Consider the following 25805-nt stretch of genomic DNA (forward strand, 5'->3'; position numbering starts at 1 on the left):
AATTTTATTGAATTCTTATTTTATGTTGTTTAGTTAAATTGATGACAATTATTAAAACAACATTAGATCATAGCATGGATAACTTTTATACTAATTTAAAATCAATATAATTACCGATTAATGTAGACAAATACATCCACATAGTTGTTTAAGTCTCTTTTATAATCAAATATTCAGATTTAATTAAATATAATTATAAGTTTGACCAAATTGTATTTGAAACTTACAAACAATATTTTATTTAATATGAATTATGATATACTAGTTAGTTTTCTTATACGCTCATATATTAACCATGTTAAATTATTTACTTTTTTGAAATAAATTTTAATAACATTGAAAAAGTGTTATAAACTATCAAATAATAGTCACAAGAAATACAAGAGTATTCATTATAAAAATCATATTAAATTATCATTTTTTTAGATTCTTAATTTAATTTATGATAGCTAATTATGTAATTGGTAAAAGATTATTGTTATTAAATAGATACAATTTCCTGTTTTTTAAAATTATAATTGGAGCTTACATACTTATTTAATAAGACTTATGATATAATTAGTTTTACTATGACTTAGATATCAACCATATTAAATTCTTAATTCTTAGTATGACTTAATAAAAGAACACTATATAAAATTAAATATGATTAATAATGTTAGATATAAAGATTCTGTCTTAAATATTTTTGCATAATCTAGGGCAAAAACCATCAACAAATTTCATTTTCATCAAAAATTTATTATTTTAATATACTCTTTTTAATTTAGTGGCGCAATCATAAATTTATCATTGTTTTGTGGCTTTGTAGCTATGAACGGTTATTATCGATAAAATTATTATTATATTTATCAAAATTTGATATACCAAAACTACCGCAAAGTTCTTCAATATATGAGCACTTATAAAAAATTAAATTAGATATGCGAAATTGCTATAAATACTTAACATAACATCTCTGCAGCTATTAAAGTCTTCAATATGAATACTTTTTTTCACAATAAGTGATTAATATAAGAAATTACTCTAAGCTCTTATATGAAAATAATAAAATAAAATAAAAGTAATACTGTTAGACCAATTCTCATCATGATTTTCGTAACCGATGCAAAAATATTTATCTTTTGTAGCTACAAAATTTTGGTTAAAATACTAATATTTCAATGAGAGCCTCATGTGCATATAAAACTTATGGTTAACTATGAAGTTTATTGTCGCTGACACTCTAAATTTATGGTTATTCATTTTGTCATGACTAATAATTGTAATTATTAAGCAAACTATTTTCACTTTTATCTCAAATATAACTTGAAGAAAAAATATTCATTTAGCCACTAGATTTTGTTTTGAATACTTTAGTGTGGCTAAAAGATTATTATTGCTATAATAAACTCTAACTCGTGGTAAAAAATAATGATTAGCTACGAAATTTTAGCACAACAATGACCCTGTGGCTATTTAATTTATTCATGACAAACTATTGTAGCTATTAGTAGACTATTGCCACGGATGTTAGTACTCGAAGCAAACAATATTTATTTAGCTACAATATTTTGTTTAAAATAACTTTATGTGGCTAAAAGGTTACTATTGCTATAACAAATTTCAATTTGTGGTAAAAACTAATGATTAGCTACGAAATTTTATTATACCAAAAACTTTGTAGCTATATCATTTAACTATTGCCACACTTGTTTATAATTTGAAGCAAAAATATTTATTTAGCTACGACATTTAGTTTCAAATAATTTATTGTGGCTAAAAGGTTACTATTGCTACGCTAGCTTCTATCGTGTGGCAAAAACTTATGATCAGCTACAAAACTTTATTGTAGCAATTTAGCTAATTATTGCCACGATTGTTAGCAATTATAGCAAAAAAGAGGAATTAGCTTTGTCAATTTAATTTTCGTGGCTAAGAAATTTTACGAATTTGTAGATAGCCATGAAATTTAAATTTTTGTAGCTATTACTAGCTATTAGCCACAATTTTTGAATTCATAGCTAAAATTCCGTAGCTATACATGCATTATGTTGTAGTGTAAGATGCACTCTACCCTTCAAGGTGGGGGTTAGATCTGCGTACACTCTATCCTCTCCAGACTCCACATAGTGAGATTATACTGGGCTTGTTGTTGTTGTAATGTTAAGATGCACACAATCATAGTGTGAAAAAAAAAAAATCAGCAGGTTAAGCCAACAAGAAGTACAAATTATTTACTTCAGAAAATATGTGTTGATAACACACCGGAAAGGTGATGAATCATCAATAAATCCTATTGCTAATCATTTGCTGCTGCAAAGTGCCACCAGCTCTTCCACCACGCCATCTATCTCATCATCCCCTTTTGCATTCATCGTCTCACTCAGTTCCTTAGCTTTCTTTCTTACAGCCTCCCCGCTTTTCTCGACTACCACCTTCCTCATCGCCTTTGCAATCTCTTCACTCTTTAACTTCCCACTATCGTCCCTCACTGCTTCGACTCCCATCCCTATATATCCCACAAGCCTAGCATTCTTAGGTTGATCCAGGTGTATGGGCATGCCAATTATGGGCACACCAAACTTCATACTTTCCGTGACAGAACTCCATCCACAGTGACTCACAAAGCCACCAATGCTTGTGTGTTGAAGAATTGTTGCTTGAGGAGCCCATCCTTCCATAACCTTTCCTCTTTCTCCTACTCTTTCAAGAAACCCTTCTGGTAATGTATCTTGAATACTACTAATTTTTTCCCCTTGTGGAGACCTAATGACCCAAATGAAGTTCACTTTGCTAAGTTCTAGCCCTTGAGCTACTGCATGTATTTCCTCCTTGGATAGAAAATACTCACTCCCAAATGAAACAAACACAGTTGTACATTCTTCTTTCTTGTCAAGCCATTGTGTGATTTCCTCATGGTAAATGGATTCCTGAACTAGTGTACCAACTGGGACTGTTTTCTTGGAGACCAAACTTGAAAGATAATCCATATATTTCCCTTCAAAATCTCTGCAGGTTTTCATCAGAATAATGTCCTGTGATCGCCTAAGACCCTGATCGAATGGGGAACTTCCCACCTGGTACTTCCTTAAGAACTTTCTTCAATGAAAGCATTTCGTATTCACGCAGGTAAATTTCAGGAAATGGGAACATTTCTCCTGGCTTATCATACATGTGGATGCCGAAAGCAATCACGGCTGCGCTAAAAGTGAGGAACTGCACAGCAGGAATGTTCATAGAGGAAGAACACTCAGCAGCCCATGGCAGATTGAAGTCATAAATGACCAAGTCTGGATTTAGAGTTTGTAATTTCTTAGAGAAGTTTGGAGTGCTCACATCAAAAGCTTTTTTGAGGGTGGAGATGAGATGGGATGGAAGGCCGTTAGTCGTGTGGTAATGAGGAGGAAGATCTGGCAAAGATGGAAGATGAAACTCAACTAATTCTATTGACTGAGAATACTTCTCTGTGACTCTTTTCTTGATGGAGCTTAGATTTACCGGAGTGGAACACATGTAAATGTGTATGTTTCTGTTTGCAAGCTTCTTGGCTAGCTCTAGGAATGGATTTATGTGACCATGGGCTAACCATGGTATCATGAGTACGCTAAAGGTGTTTTTTTTGGACTCCATAACAAGGCTGTCTCTCTCTCTCTCTGATGGTTGTAGCAAATATATGAAGATAATCTATTTTTAGTAACGTGTGATCTTGGCTGTGTTTGGTAAATGTGATGGTGATTTATAAAGCAGTATATATGTTGTATTGAGACTTTTTTCCCACGTGAATATGACTTTACAAGTACAATTCAAAACTGTTACGCAATTGATTATGTAGGGAATATGCAAACTCCCCGAGTATTGAGAAACACAAGTGTGGCTGTATAGTGTATACAATTGGAAGGTCTTATTCTTAAATCCCGACATAGGCCAAACAGACTTGTCACGAGAGCACAGGTCTGTTACCAGAGATAGTTACAAGTCCTGGTTGAGTGCTCCTTCTGTTCCAGTAGAGTTTTACTTTTTTTTTTTTTTTTTTGTCTATCCTAAAAAAGTCACTTTCTATATAAATAAGTTGACAATTCAAATATTCTACATTACAAGTTTATAACCATAAGATTTAAATAATATTTTAGTACATTATACACATCTTTAATTTAGAACCACAAGATTCAAAAGTCTCTCTTTGTATTTTAAACTCTGTGTTTAATCAAACTAAATCACTTAAATTGGGACGGATGGAGTATTTTAATCTGCCCTTAGGGATAGTTTGATAGGATGTATGAGAATAGTACTAAATAAAGTGTTTTAGTAATGCTGGGATTAATTATACAAACATTATCTTTTATCGATTGTTTGGTTTGTTGTATTAAATAACATTGCATAATCTCTAAGTAGCACTTAATAGGAATAGTACTAGTATTTTCATTCACCATTAAAGAACCTTAACTAGCATAAGAACTTAAAGATGATAAGGGAATGAACAATGAAAAGGGTTAAGACTTACCTTCAAAGGAGAACTTCACCCTAGCCTTAGAAAATCGCCTCTCACTTTCTTGGGAACTGTTTTTAGGGTTTTGTGGCTAATGACTTCAAAATTTGCAATATAAAAGTGGGTTTCTATCTCTCGTCGACCGCTACAGCGGTCTGACCCACCGCTGTGGCGGACCTCATTAACTCCATCAACCCCGCGGCAGTGACCGTCGCCCCGCTGTGGCGGACTCACTGCAACGGCTTCCCCCCGCTGCAGCGGTCACATCCGATCAGTAACATCTTGTTTTTCACCAGATTTTCACCCAAAATCCCAACATCAATCCGAGGCCCTACAAACACAAACCAAACATGCACACATAAGTAAAAACGCGCTACGGACTCACCCGTGACCTCAAGTTATATGTTTTATATGAAGACTTTAGCGGAAAAAATCTAAAAAACCCGAGCAACTCGAAAAAACCGAGAAAACCTGAGGTTGAGAAACCCGACTTTTGTTGGTTTGGTTTGGCTTATAGATTTAAAAACCCTGATGCAATTGGTTTGGTTTGATCTTTAAAAAACCCGAACTAACCCGGTCCATGTACACCCCTACTTGACGGTGTTTGATTCTACGTGGAGGTTAAAAAAATGAAAAGGGTCTCAAATATACCTCTAACGTTTGTGATTTGTCTTATATATGTCATTCCTTAACCTATCAACTCATAAAAGCGCTAACATTATCTTATGTCTCAAATATACCCTTGAAAAATTAAAAATGTCCAAATAATGCCCCTCACACTTACAGTGGAAGCCACCTAAGACCATATTTGGACCTTTTTAATAATTCTGGAGCTATTTGTGATAGATAATGTTGGGGACTTCTATGAGCCGATAGGTTAATGAAAAACATATATAAAATAAATGTCACAAATGTTAAAGGCATCTTTGGCTCTTTTCCGAGAAAAAAAAAATTAGTTACTTTGACACTTTAAGTAAAATTATATAAATATCGAAAGTACCTTAGCTTAGCACCAAATTATTACATTAGGGGCCTATTTGGAAAGCCACCTAGTAATTGGAATTGGTGTAATTACGAGAGTAGTAATTACACAACCTAGTAATCACACAGTAGTGGAATTACAACGACTTGTTTGTTTGTCATAACGTAATTACAGTGTAATTACAAGTGTGTTGTTTGGTTACACAAGTGTAATTACACAGTTAGTTTAATTTAAAAATAAAATTTAATATTTAAAAAATAGTTGCCTTTATAAATGATAATAAATTAGTTATTTAATAACACATTGTTTCTTGAAAATATATTAATTAATAATCATATATTTGTAACTAATATTGTAAAAAATAATTGATATATATTTTTCAAATTAATAATATTAAATTTTAATTAATTATAAAACTTAAAAAGAAGACTTTTTTTGTGAGGACGTCATGGATTGGATGTTTGACAAAAAAATAATATTTATAAATATAATGCGATAACATTATTCAAATGTTTGACACAATAAATCCATCAAATGTAAGTGAAAAATAAACAACATGCAATGTGAAAGCAAATAACTTAAAATTGAAAATATAACCTAAATTCAAAATCCAAAAGAAAAAGTTTAACATAATACTTTTATGTCAAATTTTAATATTATATAAGTAAGTTCAAATGTATCTTAAGTAAATAATTCAAAATAAGGGAAAATATAAGTCTATAACCTCTTTTACAATGGAATTCTACTTTAATAACGTCACTCGTTATATGTCAAGTTTGTTAATAACTCATTCTTCCAATATTAAGAGGTGTAGTTTCAAAAATTAGAATAACAACACGGTTATGCTAAATGAATAAAATAAAAAAATAAAAATACGAGTAATTACATGGAACCACAAAAAGTAAAGGTTGGGAATGAGAAGAAAGAAAATGAAAAATAAATAATATAAAAAGAAAAATACATTTTTAAAAATAAAAATAATTAAAAAGTAAAAATAAAAAATAAATAAAAATAATAGAAATAAAAAATAAATCAAAAATCAAAATAAATTAAAAATAAAAAGAAATTAATATAAACAAAAAATAAACAAACTAAAAAGTAACCCTGTAATTACAGGGTGTAATTATACCCAATTCTCAACCCCTCCTTGAGAATTGGAGAGTGTAATTATACTCTCTCAACTACACCCAATTTTCACATAACTATGTAATTACTTAGTCAAACAAACAGGCCAAACTGTGTAATTATCCCCAATTACATCCAATTCCAATTATCCGGTGGCTTTCCAAACAGGCCCTAATCGGAACAGGGTGACTAATTTGAGTCGACATAGGTAAAAGAACGAAGGAAAACGTTGTCATTAAATGGAAGTCAACATCAAAATGAGTTGAAGTGACTGTAAATAACACTTGAAACACTGATGGCCCTATAACAAGGATAAAGAAATATTCCAGTAGAAATCTGGTATAAGACAAACACTTTTTTTAATCTTAGTCATCAATCTCTAGGCAAATTCTATATGCCCTGCGTAATCAATTACGCATATACATGAATGCACATGAGATTCATCGTATAGGGCTGCAGCCTCAATGCAATAATATAATATGCAAATTCAGACAGAAATACTAGCTATAAATAGATTGTCATCATACTTGTTATAACCATCAGAGAGAAATTAAGAGAAAGAAAAAACAATAGTTATCAATGGAGGCCAAGAAAAACACCATTAGCGTACTGATGTTACCATGGCTAGCACATGGTCACATAAGTCCATTTCTAGAGTTGGCCAAAAAACTCACAAATAAAAACTTTCACATTTACATGTGTTCCACTCCTGTGAACCTAAACTCCATCAAGGAAAGTGTCACAGAGAAATATTCTCAGTTAATAGAATTAGTTGAGATTCATCTTCCATCTTTGCCAAATCTTCCTCCTCATTACCACACCACGAATGGCCTTCCATCCCATCTCATGAACACTCTCAAAACAGCTTTTGAAATGGCCGCTCCAAAATTTTCCAAAATATTACAAACTCTAAAGCCGGATTTGGTCATTTATGACTTCAATCAGCCATGGGCTGCTGATTCTGCTTCCTCTATGAACATTCCTGCAGTGCTGCTCCTCACTTTTGGTGCAGCTGATGTTTCTTTCGCAATCCAAATGTCCACAGAAGAGAAGTTCCCATTTCCTGAAATTTACCTGCGAGAATACGAAATGCTTTCATTGAAGGAAGCTATTACTGACGCACCAGGTAACAAGTTTGAATTAGACGAGGCCCTTAGGCGATCGCGCGACATTATTCTGGTGAAAACTTGCAGAGATTTTGAAGGGAAATATATGGATTATCTTTCAACTTTGGTTTCCAAGAAAATAGTCCCCGTTGGTTCACTAGTTCAAGAATCCATTGACCGAGATGACCACGAGGAAATCACACAATGGCTTGACAAGAAAGAAGAATGTTCAAGTGTGTTTGTTTCATTTGGGAGTGAGTATTTTCTATCTAATGAGCAGATACATGCAGTAGCTCAAGGACTAGAGCTTAGCAAAGTGAACTTCATTTGGGTCATTAGGTTTCCACAAGGTGAAAAAATTAGTATTCAAGATGCATTACCAGAAGGGTTTCTTGAAAGGGTAGGAGAAAGAGGAATGGTTATGGATGGATGGGCCCCTCAAGCAACAATTCTTCAACACCCATCAATAGGTGGGTTCGTGAGTCACTGTGGATGGAGTTCTTTCATGGAAAGTATGAAGTTTGGTGTGCCCATAATTGCCATGCCCATGCATCTTGATCAACCAATGAATGCTAGGCTTGTGGAGTATATCGAGATGGGAGTGGAAGCATTGAGGGATGAGAATGGAAAGTTACAAAGTGAAGAAATTGCAAAGGTGATAAGGAAAGTGGTAGCGGACGAAAGTGGGGAGGCTGTGAGGAAGAAAGTTAAGGAACTGAGTGAGAAGATGAATATGAAAGGGGATGAGGAAATAGACGAAGTGGTGGAAGAGTTGGTGGCTCTTTGTAGCTACAAATGAACAATAATATTTAAGTTATATCTGTAATGAATTTTTTACGCTACCAGTGTAACTGGACTATTATAGCAAGTTATTTATCATCCTTTTCAGGTACCAAGCGTTTTCTCTAGACAATTACTTTTATAGTTGGCACAATTAACACCTTATCAAAAATTATTTTCACTAGGAATGTATATAACTAAAATCTCACTATGAGTCACTCCATGCTTTTAGATTTTCTTTTCTTTTGCCACGAAGATAGTTTTTTTTACTCCCTCCGTCCCAAAAAGATTGACACATTTCTATATTTAGAAACAATTTAACTTTATTGTATACAATTTTCCACTTGACAAGTCTTTGTGATTCTAAAAAGTCGAAAATGGATAAAGAAGAACCTGCAAAAATAAAGCTCTGCATCATCCTCTCTCGTTCTCAGTTTTCCCCCTCTTTGTGTCTTCTTTACTGCCGATTTTTTATCTAACAGGAACTTGATTTCCATGGTAAAAATCTGAAAGATTTTCTCTGCTGCCATGATTTTCAGTGTTGCCAAACTTTTGAGTGCAAATTTTTTTTTGGCGCGAATAGGGAAGAAAGATGAAATTACTAGAAGTTCAGAAATTTGGAAAAAAAATATCAATATTTTGGGAGGAATGAAAAAAAATGAATATTTACACGTAAATCTCTTAAAAAATGAAATTTTCTATAACACTGCAAATAAAATAAATTGTCTACTACAGCAGATAAATGTCTAATGGTATAAAAATATATAACTTAAACTCTCGGGAAAAATACCAGGAAAACCTTGTCATTAAGTGGACATCAATTGTAAATTGAGTTGAAGTGACTGTCAATAGCAATTACTCCAACACAGATGGCCCTACAACAAGAATAAACAATATTCTAACACAAGGCTGCTGGTACAACACTTTTTTTCTTTGTTATGAAATCACTAGGAAATTTCTATATGCCTGCGTAATCAATTACGTACGTACCTGAGTGCATAAGAGATTCATTGTATAGGGCAGCAGCCTCAATGCAATAATATAATATAAAAGTTCAAAAGATTTCTCAATACATACACTAATACATGGTTTGAATCAAAACTGGATTATGTCAAATTAGTACTTTCTATGCTAGATCTGCCCCTAGCTCACAACCTATGGTCAGCAAATACTATAAATTGATTATAATCATACTTACTAAATCCATCATTCATAGAGAGAAGTTAAGAGAGCTAGATAGAGAAAGAGAAAAATATAGCCATTAATGGAGGCAAAGAAGAAGACCATTAGTGTACTCATGTTACCCTGGCTAGCCCATGGTCACATAAATCCATTTCTAGAGCTAGCCAAAAAGCTTGCAAATAGGACCTTCCACATTTACATGTGTTCTACTCTTGTAAACCTTAATTCCATCAAGAAAAGAGTCATAGAGAAGTATTCTCAGTCAATAGAATTAGTTGAGCTTCATCTTCCATCTTTGCCAGATCTTCCTCCTCATTACCACACCACAAATGGCCTCCCACCCCATCTCATGGACACTCTCAAAACAGCATTTGAAATGGCCGCTCCAAAGTTTACCAAAATATTACAAAGTCTAAATCCTGACTTAGTCATTCATGACTACAATCAGCCTTGGGTTACTGATTCGGCGTCCTCTCTGAACATTCCTGCTGTGCAGTTCCCCACTTTTAGTGCAACTGTTGTTGCTTTGGCCATCCATATGTCTGAAAACACAGAAGAGAAGTTCCCATTTCCTGAAATTTACCTGCACCAATACGAAATGCTTTCATTGAAGAAAGATATTGATGAAGCACCACGTAGGAAGTTCCCATTTGACCAGGCTCTTAGGCGATCGCACGACATTATTCTGGTAAAAACTTGCAGAGAGTTTGAAGGGAAATATATGGATCATCTTTCAAATTTGGTTTCCAAGAAAATAGTCCCCGTAGGTTCACTAGTTCAAGAATCCATTGACCGAGATGACCATGATGAGGAAATCACACAATGGCTTGACAAGAAAGAAAAATATTCAACTGTGTTTGTTTCATTTGGGAGTGAGTATTTTCTATCTAATGAGCAGATAAACGCAGTAGCTGAAGGACTAGAGCTTAGCAAAGTGAACTTCATTTGGGTCATTAGGTTTCCACAAGGTGAAAAAATTATTTTTCAGGATGCATTACCAGAAGGGTTTCTTCAAAAGGTAGGAGAAAGAGGAATGGTTATGGAGGGATGGGCCCCTCAAGCAACAATTCTTCAACACCCATCAATAGGTGGGTTCGTGAGTCACTGTGGATGGAGTTCTTTCATGGAAAGTATGAAGTTTGGTGTGCCCATAATTGCCATGCCAATGCACATTGACCAACCAATGAATGCTAGACTTGTGGAGTATATTGGGATGGGAGTGGAAGCAGTGAGGGACGAGAATGGAAAGTTACAAAGTGAAGAAATTGCAAAGGTGATAAGGAGAGTGGTAGCAGACGAAAGTGGGGAGACTGTGAGGAAGAAAATTAAGGAACTGAGTGAGAAGATGAATATGAAAGGGGATGAGGAGATAGATGGTGTGGTGGAAGAGTTGATGGCTCTTTGTAGAAACAAATGATTAGCAATAATTAAGCTTTAAGTTATATCTATACTGAAATTTTTATGCCATCAGTGAAACTTGACTACTGTAGCAAGTTATTTATCATCCTTACCTATACTGAACTTTTATGCTATCAGTGAAACTTGACTACTGTAGCAAGTTATTTATCATCCTTTTCAGGTACCAAGACACTATTTCTCTAGATAATTACTTGTATAGTTGACATAATTAACAGCTATTCAGAAATTCTTTTCATTAGGAATGTATATAACTAAATTCTCATATAAAGGAATGCAATATTAATGAAAGAGAACAAGTCTTAATGTCTCTTGAATCCAGAAAAAGTTGAAGATTAATTCATTATGGAATGAACTTTTAGAATCTTTGCAATTTCAATCAGACAACAATTTTAGCTCTTATCCAAGTGAAATACTCTTCCTCAAATGATGTTGAGTTATCGGCAGTCGTCGGGTCTTATCCCGAATGAGTTTACGGCCTGTTTTTATGGAAGAGTACTCATTCAAAAGGCTCCGGATACTCTCCATTTAATGGTAAAGAAAACTGAAAAGCTTGATCTTTTATTACTCTTTTTTCAAAATATTCTACCAAGCTGTGTGTCACTCCATGCTTTAGACTTTCTTTTGTCACAATGATAGTGTTTTTCTCTCTCTCTCTCTCTCTTTGTATAACTTAAACAAGCTTTCCCCCAGCTTGACGAGCAGCATAGTCAAAACAAGATTAAGGAAAGATTCCTGAACTATCTAATCAGTCAAATTCATATGCTTGAGAAAGTTTAATATTTTTTTTACGATGGCAACATGCGAGCTAGAGATGGAGGAACCAGAGGATGATTGTGCTTCTCTTCAAATGAAATGACAGAAAACTTCCTATTTGACTGACGACTTACGACCATATAAGCTAAATAACCCGTCCTAGTTTTCTTTCTAGGTTTCTGGACCATCCCATCTCGCTTGTCTTTTCCTCTATAACCTTTCTTATAACACCGTAATTTTCTTGCTCACATATCCATGGACTACACTTTTGTTAGCATATTCCTTTCTAACATTAAACTCAACTGTAGCAGCATATTCATTGAAATATTCATATGCATGCTCATCAGATAAATCAAAATACATCCCAAGTTTTATCGGCTCAAATGAATAAGATACATCAATATGTTCATTTTGAGACATGATGGCCATAAATCTACCATTAAAAAAGGAGAAAGTAAGACAAATTCATAATTCAACACTTACATTTTATGCTTAACAGTAGACTTATAAATTAGTTTGACATAGTATCAACGCCAACAGGCTCACTTAGGAATTTTCACAAACATGTCGTATACAATTTTCCACTTGACAATTGCCACAATAAACATAGAAATAACACGTCTTTGATTTCTAAATAATCGAAAATAGATAAAGAAATACCTGCAAAAATGAAGCTTGGGGAACTTGAATTCCATGGTTGCGAAACCTTTTAGAGCAAATGTTCTTTTTTGGCGCGAATAGGGAAGAGAGAATTCATATATTGATAAGAATATGTATTATCCTAATCATGCTTAACACTTTATTTTAGTTAATTAAATAATTTGTAAATGGCATAATACATAGATAGACACTTAACCTTGACCTGTACTGTCAGTTAAACACTCCAACTTATAAAATAATCATCTAGACCTCAACTCGTCTCCGTTGTGTCAGTTGAACAATCTAACTTACAAAATGATCATCTAAATACCTCAAATCATCTCTATTGTGTCAGTTGAACAATCTAACTTACAAAATCATCATCTTGATACCTCCAAAATTTATGTGTCACGTCAGCTTCGGGTGTCCACGAAACACCGTGGGAACGAGTTGAGGTGTCTAGATGTGCATTCTCAAAGTTAGAGTGTCTAGTTTGCCAGTTGAGGCCAAGTTAAAATGTTTCTATATACTAGTTTTTGGACACGTGCATTGCACGTGTATTCCATGCTAATTAGTATAATTTTTTTTTAAAATAGTATAATAAGTATGCTATGAGTTGTATAGAAATTGAAGAGAAAAAACAAAAAGCTCAAACTGATGAGTAGTGAACCTATATTCAACCGATATCTATTATCAGTGCAAGACACATCATACTAAAAGTAATATTTGAACGACTTCAATTATGTAATTCTTATAAACTACAAGCTCAAACTGATGAGTAGTGAACCTCTATTCAACCGATATCTATTATCAATACACGACACATCATACTAAAAGTAATATTTGAACGACTTCAATTATGTGATTCTTATAATATACTATCAAGTATTCAACTTGACAATAATTCATTTCTTTAATATATCAACACCACATAATTCAAATTTTGGCTATGATTGTAACTATTTCATGTGTTAAAGTTTTTCCCGTCTTTTTTAAGAAACTGTAGCTTCCACCTTTTTACAATCGCATACATATCAAATTATGCCTTTCTTAGGATGGCTGGTAAATCATTGTCATTTTTGTAGTGTTATCCTACACACTATTTGTGATAGAGATAATAACTGCTGAAAAAATTGACTGATGTATATAAAGGACAATTACACGTACATGTGTATCCTTTGTCTCCTTTGATTGATTCAAAATTATTAGTTCAGTCATCTGTGAATTGATTAAAAAATATATTAGTTGAATCGTATAAATATAATTAATATTACGAAATGTAACTCAATCGTCCGTCAGATATTGGCAATTTGATATTGTGCTTCAAGAAAATATAAGATTTTATTATATTAGGAAAAATAATAGAAGAGTAATGTTCCGCTATCTACTATGGTTCAAGCGCATTGTTAATTATTGTGGTTTGATTGAAAAAATGAGCAACTTCGCCCCGCGATATCTACGAATATCTTTTATCATTTTAATTAAGTAATTACAAAAATATAGAATTGTTATCAATTTTGTGATGCAGCAATCCAAGTAACCTGTTAAAAGCATTATAAGACCAAATTAAGCCTTAATAGAAAATAGTGAATTTGATACCATACTAAATAACAAAGTGTTGCGGTTAGAAATAAATTATATGGTATACTCCTTATTCACGAACAAAGGACTTGATATAAACAGATGAAATATGTCGAATATCTTGTTAAAAGGTACTGAGTTTATATCTGATTAAACATTTGGAATTAATTTCAATCAGTCTAATCATTAGTAAGAATCCCACAGCACAAATTTTATGTTCTTTTATTAGAACTTAGATTTTACTATGTAAATCTGCTAATCTAAAGTAAGATTTGAAGGTGTAATGATCCAGCCATAATGATACACACTTACTGGACTTGACTTTAATATCTTTTTAAATGGAAATATGATATGTAGTATATACTTTTATATTCCAACACAGTATGGGATCTGGAAGCGTACTCCATGTTATTAGAGGAGACAAAGGCTGACTTCTTAATAGTAAAAATCAGGTAGCAAGTCGTATGTCACACAATCAACTTATAAAAGAGTACCATAAATGCAGGATCTCGGACAAAACATTTAAACCATGACATAATATTGGATTATATACAATTCCTTGCAGCAGATAAGGAAAATGCACGGTCATTTTTGACATACAAGTAGTAAACGTGGTGTCTGAAAAGGAATTTTGTTCAAAAATAGTCTATAGGCTTAACATCTTTGTAAATGGAGCCAAAATAATATATTTGTTGGCAACATTTTTTAATGCTCCTACTTGTGGTCTGCAAACTTCCCTTAAATATACCAAGTCTGCAAACTTCCCTTAAAATATACCAAGTCTGCAAACTTCCCTTAAATATACCAACTCCAGAAAACAAAAACATGTCCTGAGAGATGTTTAGTGTAATTAAATGTTATTATTGTTGTAGTGTTATAAAACTACATAATTGGAAATAAACAAGAGAAGCAAACTAATAACTTTGTAGAAAGGAGGGAGAGATTGTATTTCACTTCTTGTTGATATCTCATAACAAATTGAGAACTTAACCATCTATTTATAGAGATGGTAAATCTCTTGATGAAGTCATCAATGACAACACCAAGAGTTAAAATCAAACTTGTGTTGCTTCATTTTCTTCATTTCATACATGCCACCAAATGTACATGTACCTACTCTTATTTAGGACATGTGGAAAACCTAGACTATATGGACATTCACATATATATTTTATAACACTCCTCCTTGGATGTCCATTGATAGATAATATGCCTCGTTAAAACCTTACTAGAAAAAAACCCAGTGGAAAAAATTCTAGTGAAGGAAAAAGAGTACATATTTCTAATAGTATACATTTTGGTTGCCTCATTAAAAACCTTACAAGAAAAACCCAGTGGGACAAACCTTGTATGGAAAAAAGAGTACAACGTGTATTAACTCCCCTGATGAGAACTTCAGTCCAAGTATTTGAGTCTTCGCATTCCAATCTTGTGCACCATCTTCTCGAAAGTTGCGGTTGGTAGAGACTTGGTGAACAAATCAGCTATATCATCACTTGAACAAATCTGTTGCATGTTGATATCACTATTCTTTTGGAGCTCGTGTGTGAAGAACAACTTTGGTGAAATGTGCTTTGTCCTATCTCCTTTTATGAATCCTCCTTTCAATTGGACAATACATGCTGCATCATCTTCATATAAGATTGTGGGTATTTTATCACATTTCAAACCACACTTTTCTCGAATGAGATGTATCATTGACCTCAGTCACACAACTTCACGGCTCGCTTCATGAATAGCTATTATCTCAGCATGATTTGATGAGGTAGCCACAATAGACTGCTTTGTAGATCGCCAAGATATGGCAGCGCCCCCACAGATGAATACATAGCCTGTTTGAGATCTAGCTTTGTGTGGGTCAGATAAATACCCTGCATCGGCATAACCAACAAGATCGGGACTGCAGTTAAAATAAGCCCAAATCGATAGTCCCCTTTAGATACCTCAATATGTGTTTAATTTTGTTCCAATGTCTCCTTGTAGGAGCACAACTATGTCTCGCTAACACATTAACTGAAAATGCTATGTCAGGCCTTGTGGTATTGGCAAGATACATTAGTGCACCAATTGCACTAAGATATGGTACTTCTGGACCAAGAATTTCCTCATTCTTTTCTTGAGGTCGGGTTGGATCTTTATTCGCATCAAGTGATCGAACAACCATCAGAGTACTTAATGGATGTGCTTCATCCATATAAAATCATTTCAACACTCTCTCTGTATAGGCAGATTGATGGACAAAAATCCCATTTGTCACATGCTCCCCCTGATTAAAGCATCACATAATTCTTGACGATGATGTGACAAATCTTGTATACCAACTTATTATATCTTGAGATTGACAGAGCTTTTATCAGATCTGTCAAATGATCATTTGACGAACTGGTTGATGATCTGCATCTTCCTTTCTCAGATAGAGTTGCATCATCGCCGTATAATATTGTTGCAATCAGGACAAGTACATCATGACTTGCTTCATAATCTATTGTTGTGTTTCTATGATTTGACTGTCATGACAATAATCCTTCATGGAAATAGATAACACATCTGGATTGAATTCTTATGTTGATCAGATGAATGCCCTGTATGTCCAAAACACTTGACAGTATTGGTTAGGACAAATACATTCATGTCAGGGCTTTCATTTGCAATATGCAGTTGATCTATTTCAATAACTCCATGTTGGAGTAAATTATATCATGCCTGTAGTTATAACAAGATATATAAATGCATCAACTGCACAAATATATGGTACTTCAGGACCATTTCAATTTTCTCATTTCAGCAGATATAATCAAGTGCTTTTGGAAACTCTTTAAGAGCTCCAATAATATTCAAGTCATCAACTTGCATAATAATATGAAAGGTTCTGATTATCATATAGAGACAAGAGTAAACATGATCTTATTGGTACCCTTCGTCAATAAATATTCATTAAGGTGATTTCAGTACATCAGCCTTGATTCATTTAATCCATTTAAGGATTTATAAACAAGTTTTCCAAGAATTTGTATATGCTTCAGGCATTTTGAATCCTTCAGAAATTTTCATATAAATTTTGTCAAGTAATTCATATAGGATGTGAAAACATCTATTTCTATTTAAATGATATGACATCTTCTGGTGTCTGGACAGCAGGTCAAATAAGCTTTATGCTTACCAAGATGCGTCATTTCACTTGATAATAATTTCTAAGTCAGCATGCTTTAATAGACGTAGAATTTAGATCCTCACAATCTTTTACAATATTGCGCTATATTGTATCAAAATATTGTCGACAAGATATCATGTTGTATCGGTTCGCAATTCGACATAACTTACTGAGATCTCATCACTTCATTATTTTCAGGTACCTGAACCTCGCATAAGGTTTCATGAAGTGTTATGTCGTCGGCTCTTCAAGAGCACTTTGCCTCCTTATTATGATCATTTGCTCCTCTTTTTTTTTTCAAGGATTATTATATTTGGAACCGATTGGTCTACCATGCTCCATGCATGTTGTAGACTCTGTCCTTCAGGGACATTAGGAGCATTTTGCAGATGAAATATGAAATAGTTGGGTCAGCAAATGCTTCCAGCATTTGACTTGAATTATCTGAGGATCATACTGATGATAATTCACAACATATTTCTTAGCTTCTTATTCTCTCCCCCTTATTTTAGTGACATATGTCCCCATTTTCTTTGGGAAAATCCATCTGTGTGTATCATGGTATATCCATTAATCATGTACCACACATCAAATGCTAAAATATGGAAATATCTAGTTCCTGATCCTGAACCAAATATGAGGGGAGAATTTATCAAAATTTATTGATCTGAAACATACAAGTGTTGTTGTATGCAATATATCATATCTCAGACTAACATCTGAAACTCTGTTCTCATAAGCAATGGTTTAGCTGTATTATGGAGGCATCTAATGCCAAACCAACTTAGATATAAACCAGCATTATCAAGATGATTGTCTTGATTACATATTCTGAAAATTGTGCTTCCAACTCAATCATTTTGAGCAAGCAACTTCATAAATGTCAAACTGCCAGTTGACAATAAACATACATGTGACCGTCTCATAGATGCATCTATTTAAGACATCACATTACAGGTGAAGGGGCCCACATTCACCTTTTATATTTCTCAGAATTTTGGGGATTCAGTCCCAATATTAGCTGGTGTAATCAACTTATCATGAGAACAAGCAACACAAATAAATTCTTGAAGAATCTTCTAGTTCTTCAATATGTTTTTAATACTCAATTAGCACATCAGATTTAAATCAGGACCATCAAAATGGTCTTGTCAACTGATAAAATTATCTGTACCCGTAAACTTCAAGTTTACCATGACGAGTGCTATTTCTTTTGATAAACTTCTGGTTTACTATTGCATGAAATTGTATATCAATAAACTTCTGGTTTATTGTGGTATGTGATCTCATCATGCTCGGGTAACATTTCACTTGTGTATTTCTTAACCATAGTAACTTGAAGATATTTAATATTCCGATCATTTGTAGTCTCAATATGATAACCATTTTTATTGTTAGTAAACTTCAGGTCTACTATAGTGTTCCGATCATACCAATTACGGTCTACGATGAATGGTATTATCATATATAACATCTTCAAGAGACTTCAATTTATTTATCATAATCAGATATTATTTGGACATTGCTAGTGTCATGATACTTGTAAATAAATAATTAGCTCTTCTGGAGCCTTTGATCATTAATTTCTATTACCAAATATTTCTTAAATACTTCTGGTACCATGAAAGCAAATTTTGACACTACTTGTGTCACGAAATAAACATTGAATTCTAAACTTCAATATTTCAAACATCTCCTTCAGGGAGATTCATCATTAACTGAGTATTTTGTATCTAAGCTCAAATACATAATAATCAAATCCTTCATAAAGAGATACATTAATTGTTATTTCCTTCAAGGAAATCAATTACAACTAACCATAATGTATTAATGTGGTTATAGGAGAAAACATTCTACTCTGCTTCCTTTTGCCTTAGAATGATACTTTAATATGTTTCGACGTACGACAGGTACATGTAGCAATGTTTGAATTTCATACCACCCGAATATAACATCTACATTCCTTGTATTTTATCTCTCCAGGAGATAAGTTGTGGTATTTGATCATTCACTTCGGGGAATGAAACCTGATTATGTAAATGTGCTTGAAATACGACGCTCATCAATAACTCGTTATTTTGCTCAAACACAAGAAGACATTGCTTCAGAGTATTTCTCAGATATTTTGGTAATTCTTTCTGCTTCAGGAGTAAAGTTTCAGAGTTTTACTGCTTCGGGAGTAAAGTTTCAAGTTTTACCACTTCGGGAGTAAAGTTTAAATGTTGACTAATTCTAATTCAGGAGTAAATTTCTGAATTCTACTACTTCGGGAGTAGATTTCAGAGTTGTACTATTTCAGGAGTAGAATTAAAAGCCTTACTACTTCAGGAGTAAAATACATAGGCTTACTACTTCTGAAGTAGAATTCAAAGTTTGCTACTCGTGGAGAAAAATTATGAGTTTAGTACTTCGGGAGAAAAGCATATAATATTCAGAATATTTCTTTTCAATTATGCTACCCCTTCTGGAGATGGATCATGATATTTTCACAATCAAATGCACGTTTATATTTATAAGCTTTGCTACATATTATCACATTCACTTCAGGGAATGGATATGTATTTGTAACATTTATCAAAAGTTCTCATTCTTCAGGAATAGAACAAAATCATCTCTACGTGTTCTGAGCATATCAAATTATGATAGCTTAATACCTCTTTTAAGATGTTGCTACTTCAGGAGCAAATCAAGGTATCCACATAACATAGAGTATTTTTCTCTAACATATCTTCAATTGTAATCACAATATGCTTATGATAATATTATCACTTCATGTGACATAGGCATAAATTAAAAATTATCATAAAAAACATGATTAAGATAATTTAAATATTACATATCTGGATCATTACAAACTAAACTTCCGTGTTGTCCAGTAGTTAAAATTCCATGATTAACAAGAATCGATACAGATAGTAGCTATATTCAAAAAGCATTTGTGCAACTTATTGTAATAAGAAAATATTGAAGTCATTGACATATATAATAACATAATCAATAAATCTACCAGACTTATTTGAGGTATATATAGCCATAAATTTACGTGACAGAAAAGTACTTACATCTCAATTACTTTCCTTTGAGGTTGAGTAATAAAGCTACGAATTCAAAGTGCAAACCTTCCTCATCAAAGGTTTTCGTAGACAGAGTGTTCGGATCAGTATCATACCCCAATCAAAAGAGCAACTCGTCAATCTATTGGAATCCAATTAATAGTGGTAGAGTCTCGTGCTGATAACGTGTTATAAAACTACATAATTGGAAATAAACAAGAGAAGCAAACTAATAACTTTGTAGAAAGGAGGGAGAGATTGTATTTCACTTCTTGTTGATATCTCATAACAAATTGAGAACTTAACCATCTATTTATAGAGATGGTAAATCTCTTGATGAAGTCATCAATGACAACACCAAGAGTTAAAATCAAACTTGTGTTGCTTCATTTTCTTCATTTCATACATGCCACCAAATGTACATGTACCTACTCTTATTTAGGACATGTGGAAAACCTAGACTATATGGACATTCACATATATATTTTATAACATGTAGTACTTTTTTTTTTTTTTGTTCCAATATCGACTTTCATAGGAAACAATATTCTGGGTAAAAGAAATTATCCTATAGCTATAACCCCAAAGCAGTTCCAACTATGCTATGCATTGCCTCTAAAGTAAAACATCTTCTACGATTTTCTTCTGTCACCGTTTCTTCTCCTTATAATCTCAATAGTGAGTATAATTTTTGAATAATTTATCATAATGAAATGATTAATAACGGTGGAGAGTATTGCTTATTAAGAATTTGCATAAACAAAAGTACACAATTTCATGAATACTCATAAAAACTAACACAAAAAAATAAATTTACCTGGTAAAATCTGTAGTTTCCGTCAATTATTTCTCTTCTAATAGTGATAGTTATGCATATTGCAGACTTTTAACTCCATATATAAGCTCATCAGTAGGCTGATATTATTCTACAGCAAGTAGTAACAGATGGCCATTGATAGAGAAATCCATAAATTTAGTATTGAACACCACTTTGTAGCTTTAATGGTAGGAGGTGTAAATGCTTTGGTTCCAATTCCTACGTTCATAATCTGGTTCACCACGTTCACCATTTAATAGGACCCTAATTAAATAGCAAACTTAATTTTCAGTTCATTCAGAATAATCTGGCCAAAGTATCATAGTTTTAGGCAGAGGATACGAAAAGATTGGGATACAAAAAGATATCCCATTCACATGTCTTTCTTGATTCCATGTTTATTACATGATTTAATGCACATCGGAAACCTTTAAAATTGAGAATTCCAGCGTTTAAATTTTTGAGCAAAAATAAAAAAATAGAAATAGTGTTTAAGTGAAGGGCAAAAAGGTATTTCAACTTTTCATTTTGATGTTCCCACTTTTAGTATAACTAGTCTCTATGAACGTGCCTCGCACGTTATCCCCAATCAATCATAACAAATATTAGGTAATGTTAATTGAAATTATATATTATTATTTATTTTATGAGAAACAAAAATATTATTTGATCGTATTCACTGAATACTTCTCATTAATATGTTGTTTTTGGCATGTATCCTCTATGTTTTTACCTATGTAAAAAATATGTTAGGACTAAAATAATTCAATTGAGCTACTGATGACGATAAACATTTATTTTCATTATATACAAAAGAAGAAAAACAACAACCTAGCTAGCCAAAATTCATGAAGGACATTAAATTATCTCCGAAGAGACTCAAATCTTGCGCGTGATGTCAAATTGTCAATGACTAATGATTATAATGTACTCCTATCATTAATGAATGTAACGACCCAATGTAACTAAATAGTCGAAGTATCTAATTCAACTTATTGTATTATTTTCTTAGATAAAGTGAAATATTGTTAAAAAAATATAACTAAAGCAAGAATAGAGGCATTGCTTATTATCCGTTGAGATATGTTCATGGAATAAATTTTTGAGAGAATTCGCGTGATGAAGGAAACTAATTACATCTTTAGAAAGCTTAGTGCGTGTAGAAGTGGTTGAAAAAACTATTATTAAGAAATTCAATAAAGCGTAAACTCGTGTGGAATTGATATAGCTTAATTTGGAATTTGAGATATAATATCTGAAAATTTTAAAATTGATTGGAATAAGGATTTCATGCAAATTTATATTAGGCAAATATTACAGTTAGCATGAAATATATTTTGAGGAAGTACTTTACTTTTGAAGGGCTTAGCACAAAGCACTCGCCATATTCAGCAGTCACAAGCTACACGATGACAATTATGGATTGAAGACAAATATGTCATAATTAAAAAATATATGATGAAAGAAACAAAAGTGATTCTTATAAAGACGAACAGGAAATTGATATTTAAAAAAAAAAAAAAAGAGCATGAGACCATACCAATTACAAGGTTCTTAGAATTAGAATGAAATACAAATACTAATAAAATGACTTGCAGTAGAACGTCACATACGTTGTCTAATGTTATTGTCCAATTGGAGTTCATGTAACATTGGTTAACCTCAAAATTATATCCTAGTTATATTCGAAGAAAGTTGTGAATGTACAATTCTATCCAACAAAGATTACATGATTGAACTAATTTTAGTTTTCGAAGGGTATAAAAGTCGTTTAATATTTAAAGAATATTTTAGTCAACCAACATTTATATTGATGCTTTTAAAATAATTAGTGTCTACGAACGTGCAGTTGCACGTTATTTCAGTCAATCTCAATCATAGTAAAAAATATTAGAAACTGTTATTTATAATTATATACATTTATTTTATGAGTTTCAAAATTATTGCTAGAACATAAGATTGTATTAACTTAGTATTTCTTTGAAATTGATTTTCTTGATATTTATTTTTCTTCTTCTGTTTCCCCATATAGAAACATGTAACTACTAAAATAATTCAATATTAGAGATTAAGGACCATATATTTATTATTGTTTACAGATAAAAAAGTGTTGAAAATCAATACTAAACAAAATTACATTATAAGAATATCAATCAGTTGTAAGAATATTTAGCTATTTCTTAAAAATATTTTGTAAGCACACATTTTAAATTCGTTACTTTTAATTATTTGATATCCTTGATTCTTTTAAAGCTATTATCATATACATTACGATGATAGTAGGGCTAACCTTAAGAGAAAACAACTTCAAGATCACATTTAACTTGATTTAATCACATAATCCATTGTACAAAGTGGTAATTGTTATAAACAGCTTGTAGATATTGTCCGCTTTGGCGCACCTCACGGCTTTAAAACGCGTCTACAAGTAAAGGCTTCAGGCCCTGCTTATAAGCACGCACACAATCCCGTGTGCGAGCGATGTGGGAACTTCAAGTTCACAACACACCCTCCCATCGCGAGCATCGTGCTGATAACGTGTTATGAAATAAAACTATGAAGTAAATACACAGAAGAAATATGTAGAGAGAGAATATGTAGAGAGATATCAGATTATCTTACTTCTGCTCTTTCAACATTGCATCTGTGCATCCTATTTATAGGAGCAACATACAAAGGAGATATTTTGGGATATTTGGGATATTTAGGATATTTTGGGATATTTCCAAATTAATGGATATCCACTAATTGGATATTTATAACAGTAATGTTCTTATTTACAAAGGCCATAAAGCTATCACCTGATTAGGACCAGTTTACCTATTAGGTATAGCTGTATAGTTGCTGTCTATAGTGGTAGTATATTCGAGGCATAATTTTATCGGCGATTTTATTATTGATTTAAGTTGGTTTCAAACTCCTTTATTTTAGGCACTAAACGTTTTAGAATTTTATCAAACATTCTATTTTTTTTTTTTTTTTGAGTTGTGTCAAACTCCTTTATTTTAGGCCTGAATATTACAATTTATCCAACATTCTATTTTTTGTGAAGAAATAATTTAATTTTAAAGGTTATAAAAGTTGTTCAATATTAGAAGGATATTTTAGTCAACAAACATTTATATTCGTGCTTTTATAATAAAAATATTTAGATATTAGCTAGTCATGACTATAGCAATTCACTAACTCTATATTCTTCTATGGTTTTTTTTTTTTTTTTTTTTTTTTTTTTTGTGGGTGCGAATCACCTATGGTCGGTCCTTCTTCATGAGTGAAAATTTATTATGTGCGTTCGACATATATAACAATTTCAAAAATTGATATATGTGTTTCGTATGCTATATTTGTAACTATTGTGGTCATAATATCATACATATGAACAGTCTAAGAGATTGATGTAACCAAACTTGGTCAGCATAAGAGTAGGCATATAAAGCTCAACACTCGTGTACCAATTGGATATCAACAGGAGATTGTTTTTCTTTGTGATTTATAGAGATGCTCATAAATTGCAATTTTATCGAACAGGAATAATCTTTTCAAGAAGAAATTTAGTAGCCTTGACGTTAATAATATCTTAGCTGATATTAGGAAGGAACTTCGAAAAGGGGCCAGCAATTATGCGCTACGGATTTGAAGTGTTCTTGAGAAATCAATTGTTAGAGAAGTGCCTAATTGGTAAGATACATCAGGTTCTTATATAAACTTCAAACTATTTAAATTCTTGAAAAGAAAATATATGAGCAATTAAAAGGATTGTAATCATAATATATAGCTATTGGAACTACCGATACTGAAACAAGTACGAAAGGATTAAGCGAATTGAAAATAAAATTCAACCATCAATAAGCTACAATCTGTTTGAAAAACTCATGTATGCACTAAATATTCATCATTCGGCTAAAATTCTTACCTGCAATTTCGCGTTACAAATATTTATTTGTTCCCCCGTTGCCTGAAGGTACATAGGTTAACAATTCAAAGCACAAAAATTATGTAAAGAACGTATTGAAGTTGTTAGTAGTTATAGAAGTTCTGTTAGTTCAATAGAAATATATAGGATTAGTAATTAGTTGGTTAGTAGTAATAGTAAGGGAGACGTTCTGTTATTAGTTTAATAGAAATAGGATTACTAATTAGTTAGTTTGCTGTAAAATTAAGGGATGTAATTCAATAAAAATAGGATTAGGAATTAGTAACGTTAGTAGTAATAATAGTAAGGGCATAAAAGTCGTTCAATATTTAAACGATATTTTGGTTAACTAACATTCATATTCATGCTTTTATAATAATAGATATGATTATCCCTTTCTAAATACATAAAAGTTATCAATATTTTGGGAGGAAAGATGTCAAAATTCGATTAATGAGGACTAATTTGAGTCGATAGCAACAATATTTCAAAAAGCTTTTCCTGGGCGAGTTTCGAGGGCAAGTCCTGAGACGAGGCTCATTAAAAATGCATCAAGGTGTGCGTGCAGGAAGCAAGTATCTTGGGGCGTTACTCTCAATCTTTCTTTCAGGCGTTCACTTACATTAAGTCCCAACTTTTTGAGTTTTCGGGTAAGTGCAAAAAACTTTTTCAAATTGAAGTTAAAATTACAATACCTTTTTAAATACTCAAAAGTTAATTCATAGTAAATTTTCAAACCAAAAAAATCAAAAAGTCAAAAGTCATTTCAAATTATTTATCCTAAAATTCATAATCTATTTCCTTTACAGGTAACAAATAAAGTGCTACTTACAAAA

At 32.5% G+C, this 25805-nt stretch overlaps 3 protein-coding genes across 3 annotated transcripts; 2 read left to right on the plus strand and 1 right to left on the minus strand.

Moving 5' to 3' along the window:
- Positions 1-2147: 2147 nt before the first annotated feature.
- LOC132615622 (UDP-glucosyltransferase 29-like) lies at positions 2148-4310 on the minus strand. Its single transcript, XM_060330230.1, is given in 2 exon segments — positions 2148-3047; positions 3049-4310. Coding segments are annotated over 2 exon segments (1326 nt in total). The 5' UTR covers positions 3613-4310; the 3' UTR covers positions 2148-2285.
- Positions 4311-7099: 2789 nt separating this feature from the next.
- LOC132615862 (UDP-glucosyltransferase 29-like) lies at positions 7100-8688 on the plus strand. The gene has a single exon (XM_060330456.1). It carries the CDS (start codon positions 7155-7157, stop codon positions 8478-8480), a length of 1326 nt encoding a protein of 441 aa, XP_060186439.1. The 5' UTR covers positions 7100-7154; the 3' UTR covers positions 8481-8688.
- Positions 8689-9684: 996 nt separating this feature from the next.
- On the plus strand, positions 9685-11356 carry LOC132615861 (UDP-glucosyltransferase 29-like). Its single transcript, XM_060330455.1, has one exon. It carries the CDS (start codon positions 9726-9728, stop codon positions 11058-11060), a length of 1335 nt encoding a protein of 444 aa, XP_060186438.1. The 5' UTR covers positions 9685-9725; the 3' UTR covers positions 11061-11356.
- Positions 11357-25805: the final 14449 nt, after the last annotated feature.

This window comes from Lycium barbarum, chromosome 10, assembly GCF_019175385.1.
Source record: "Lycium barbarum isolate Lr01 chromosome 10, ASM1917538v2, whole genome shotgun sequence".
In the NCBI taxonomy this organism is placed as follows: Eukaryota; Viridiplantae; Streptophyta; class Magnoliopsida; order Solanales; family Solanaceae; genus Lycium; species Lycium barbarum.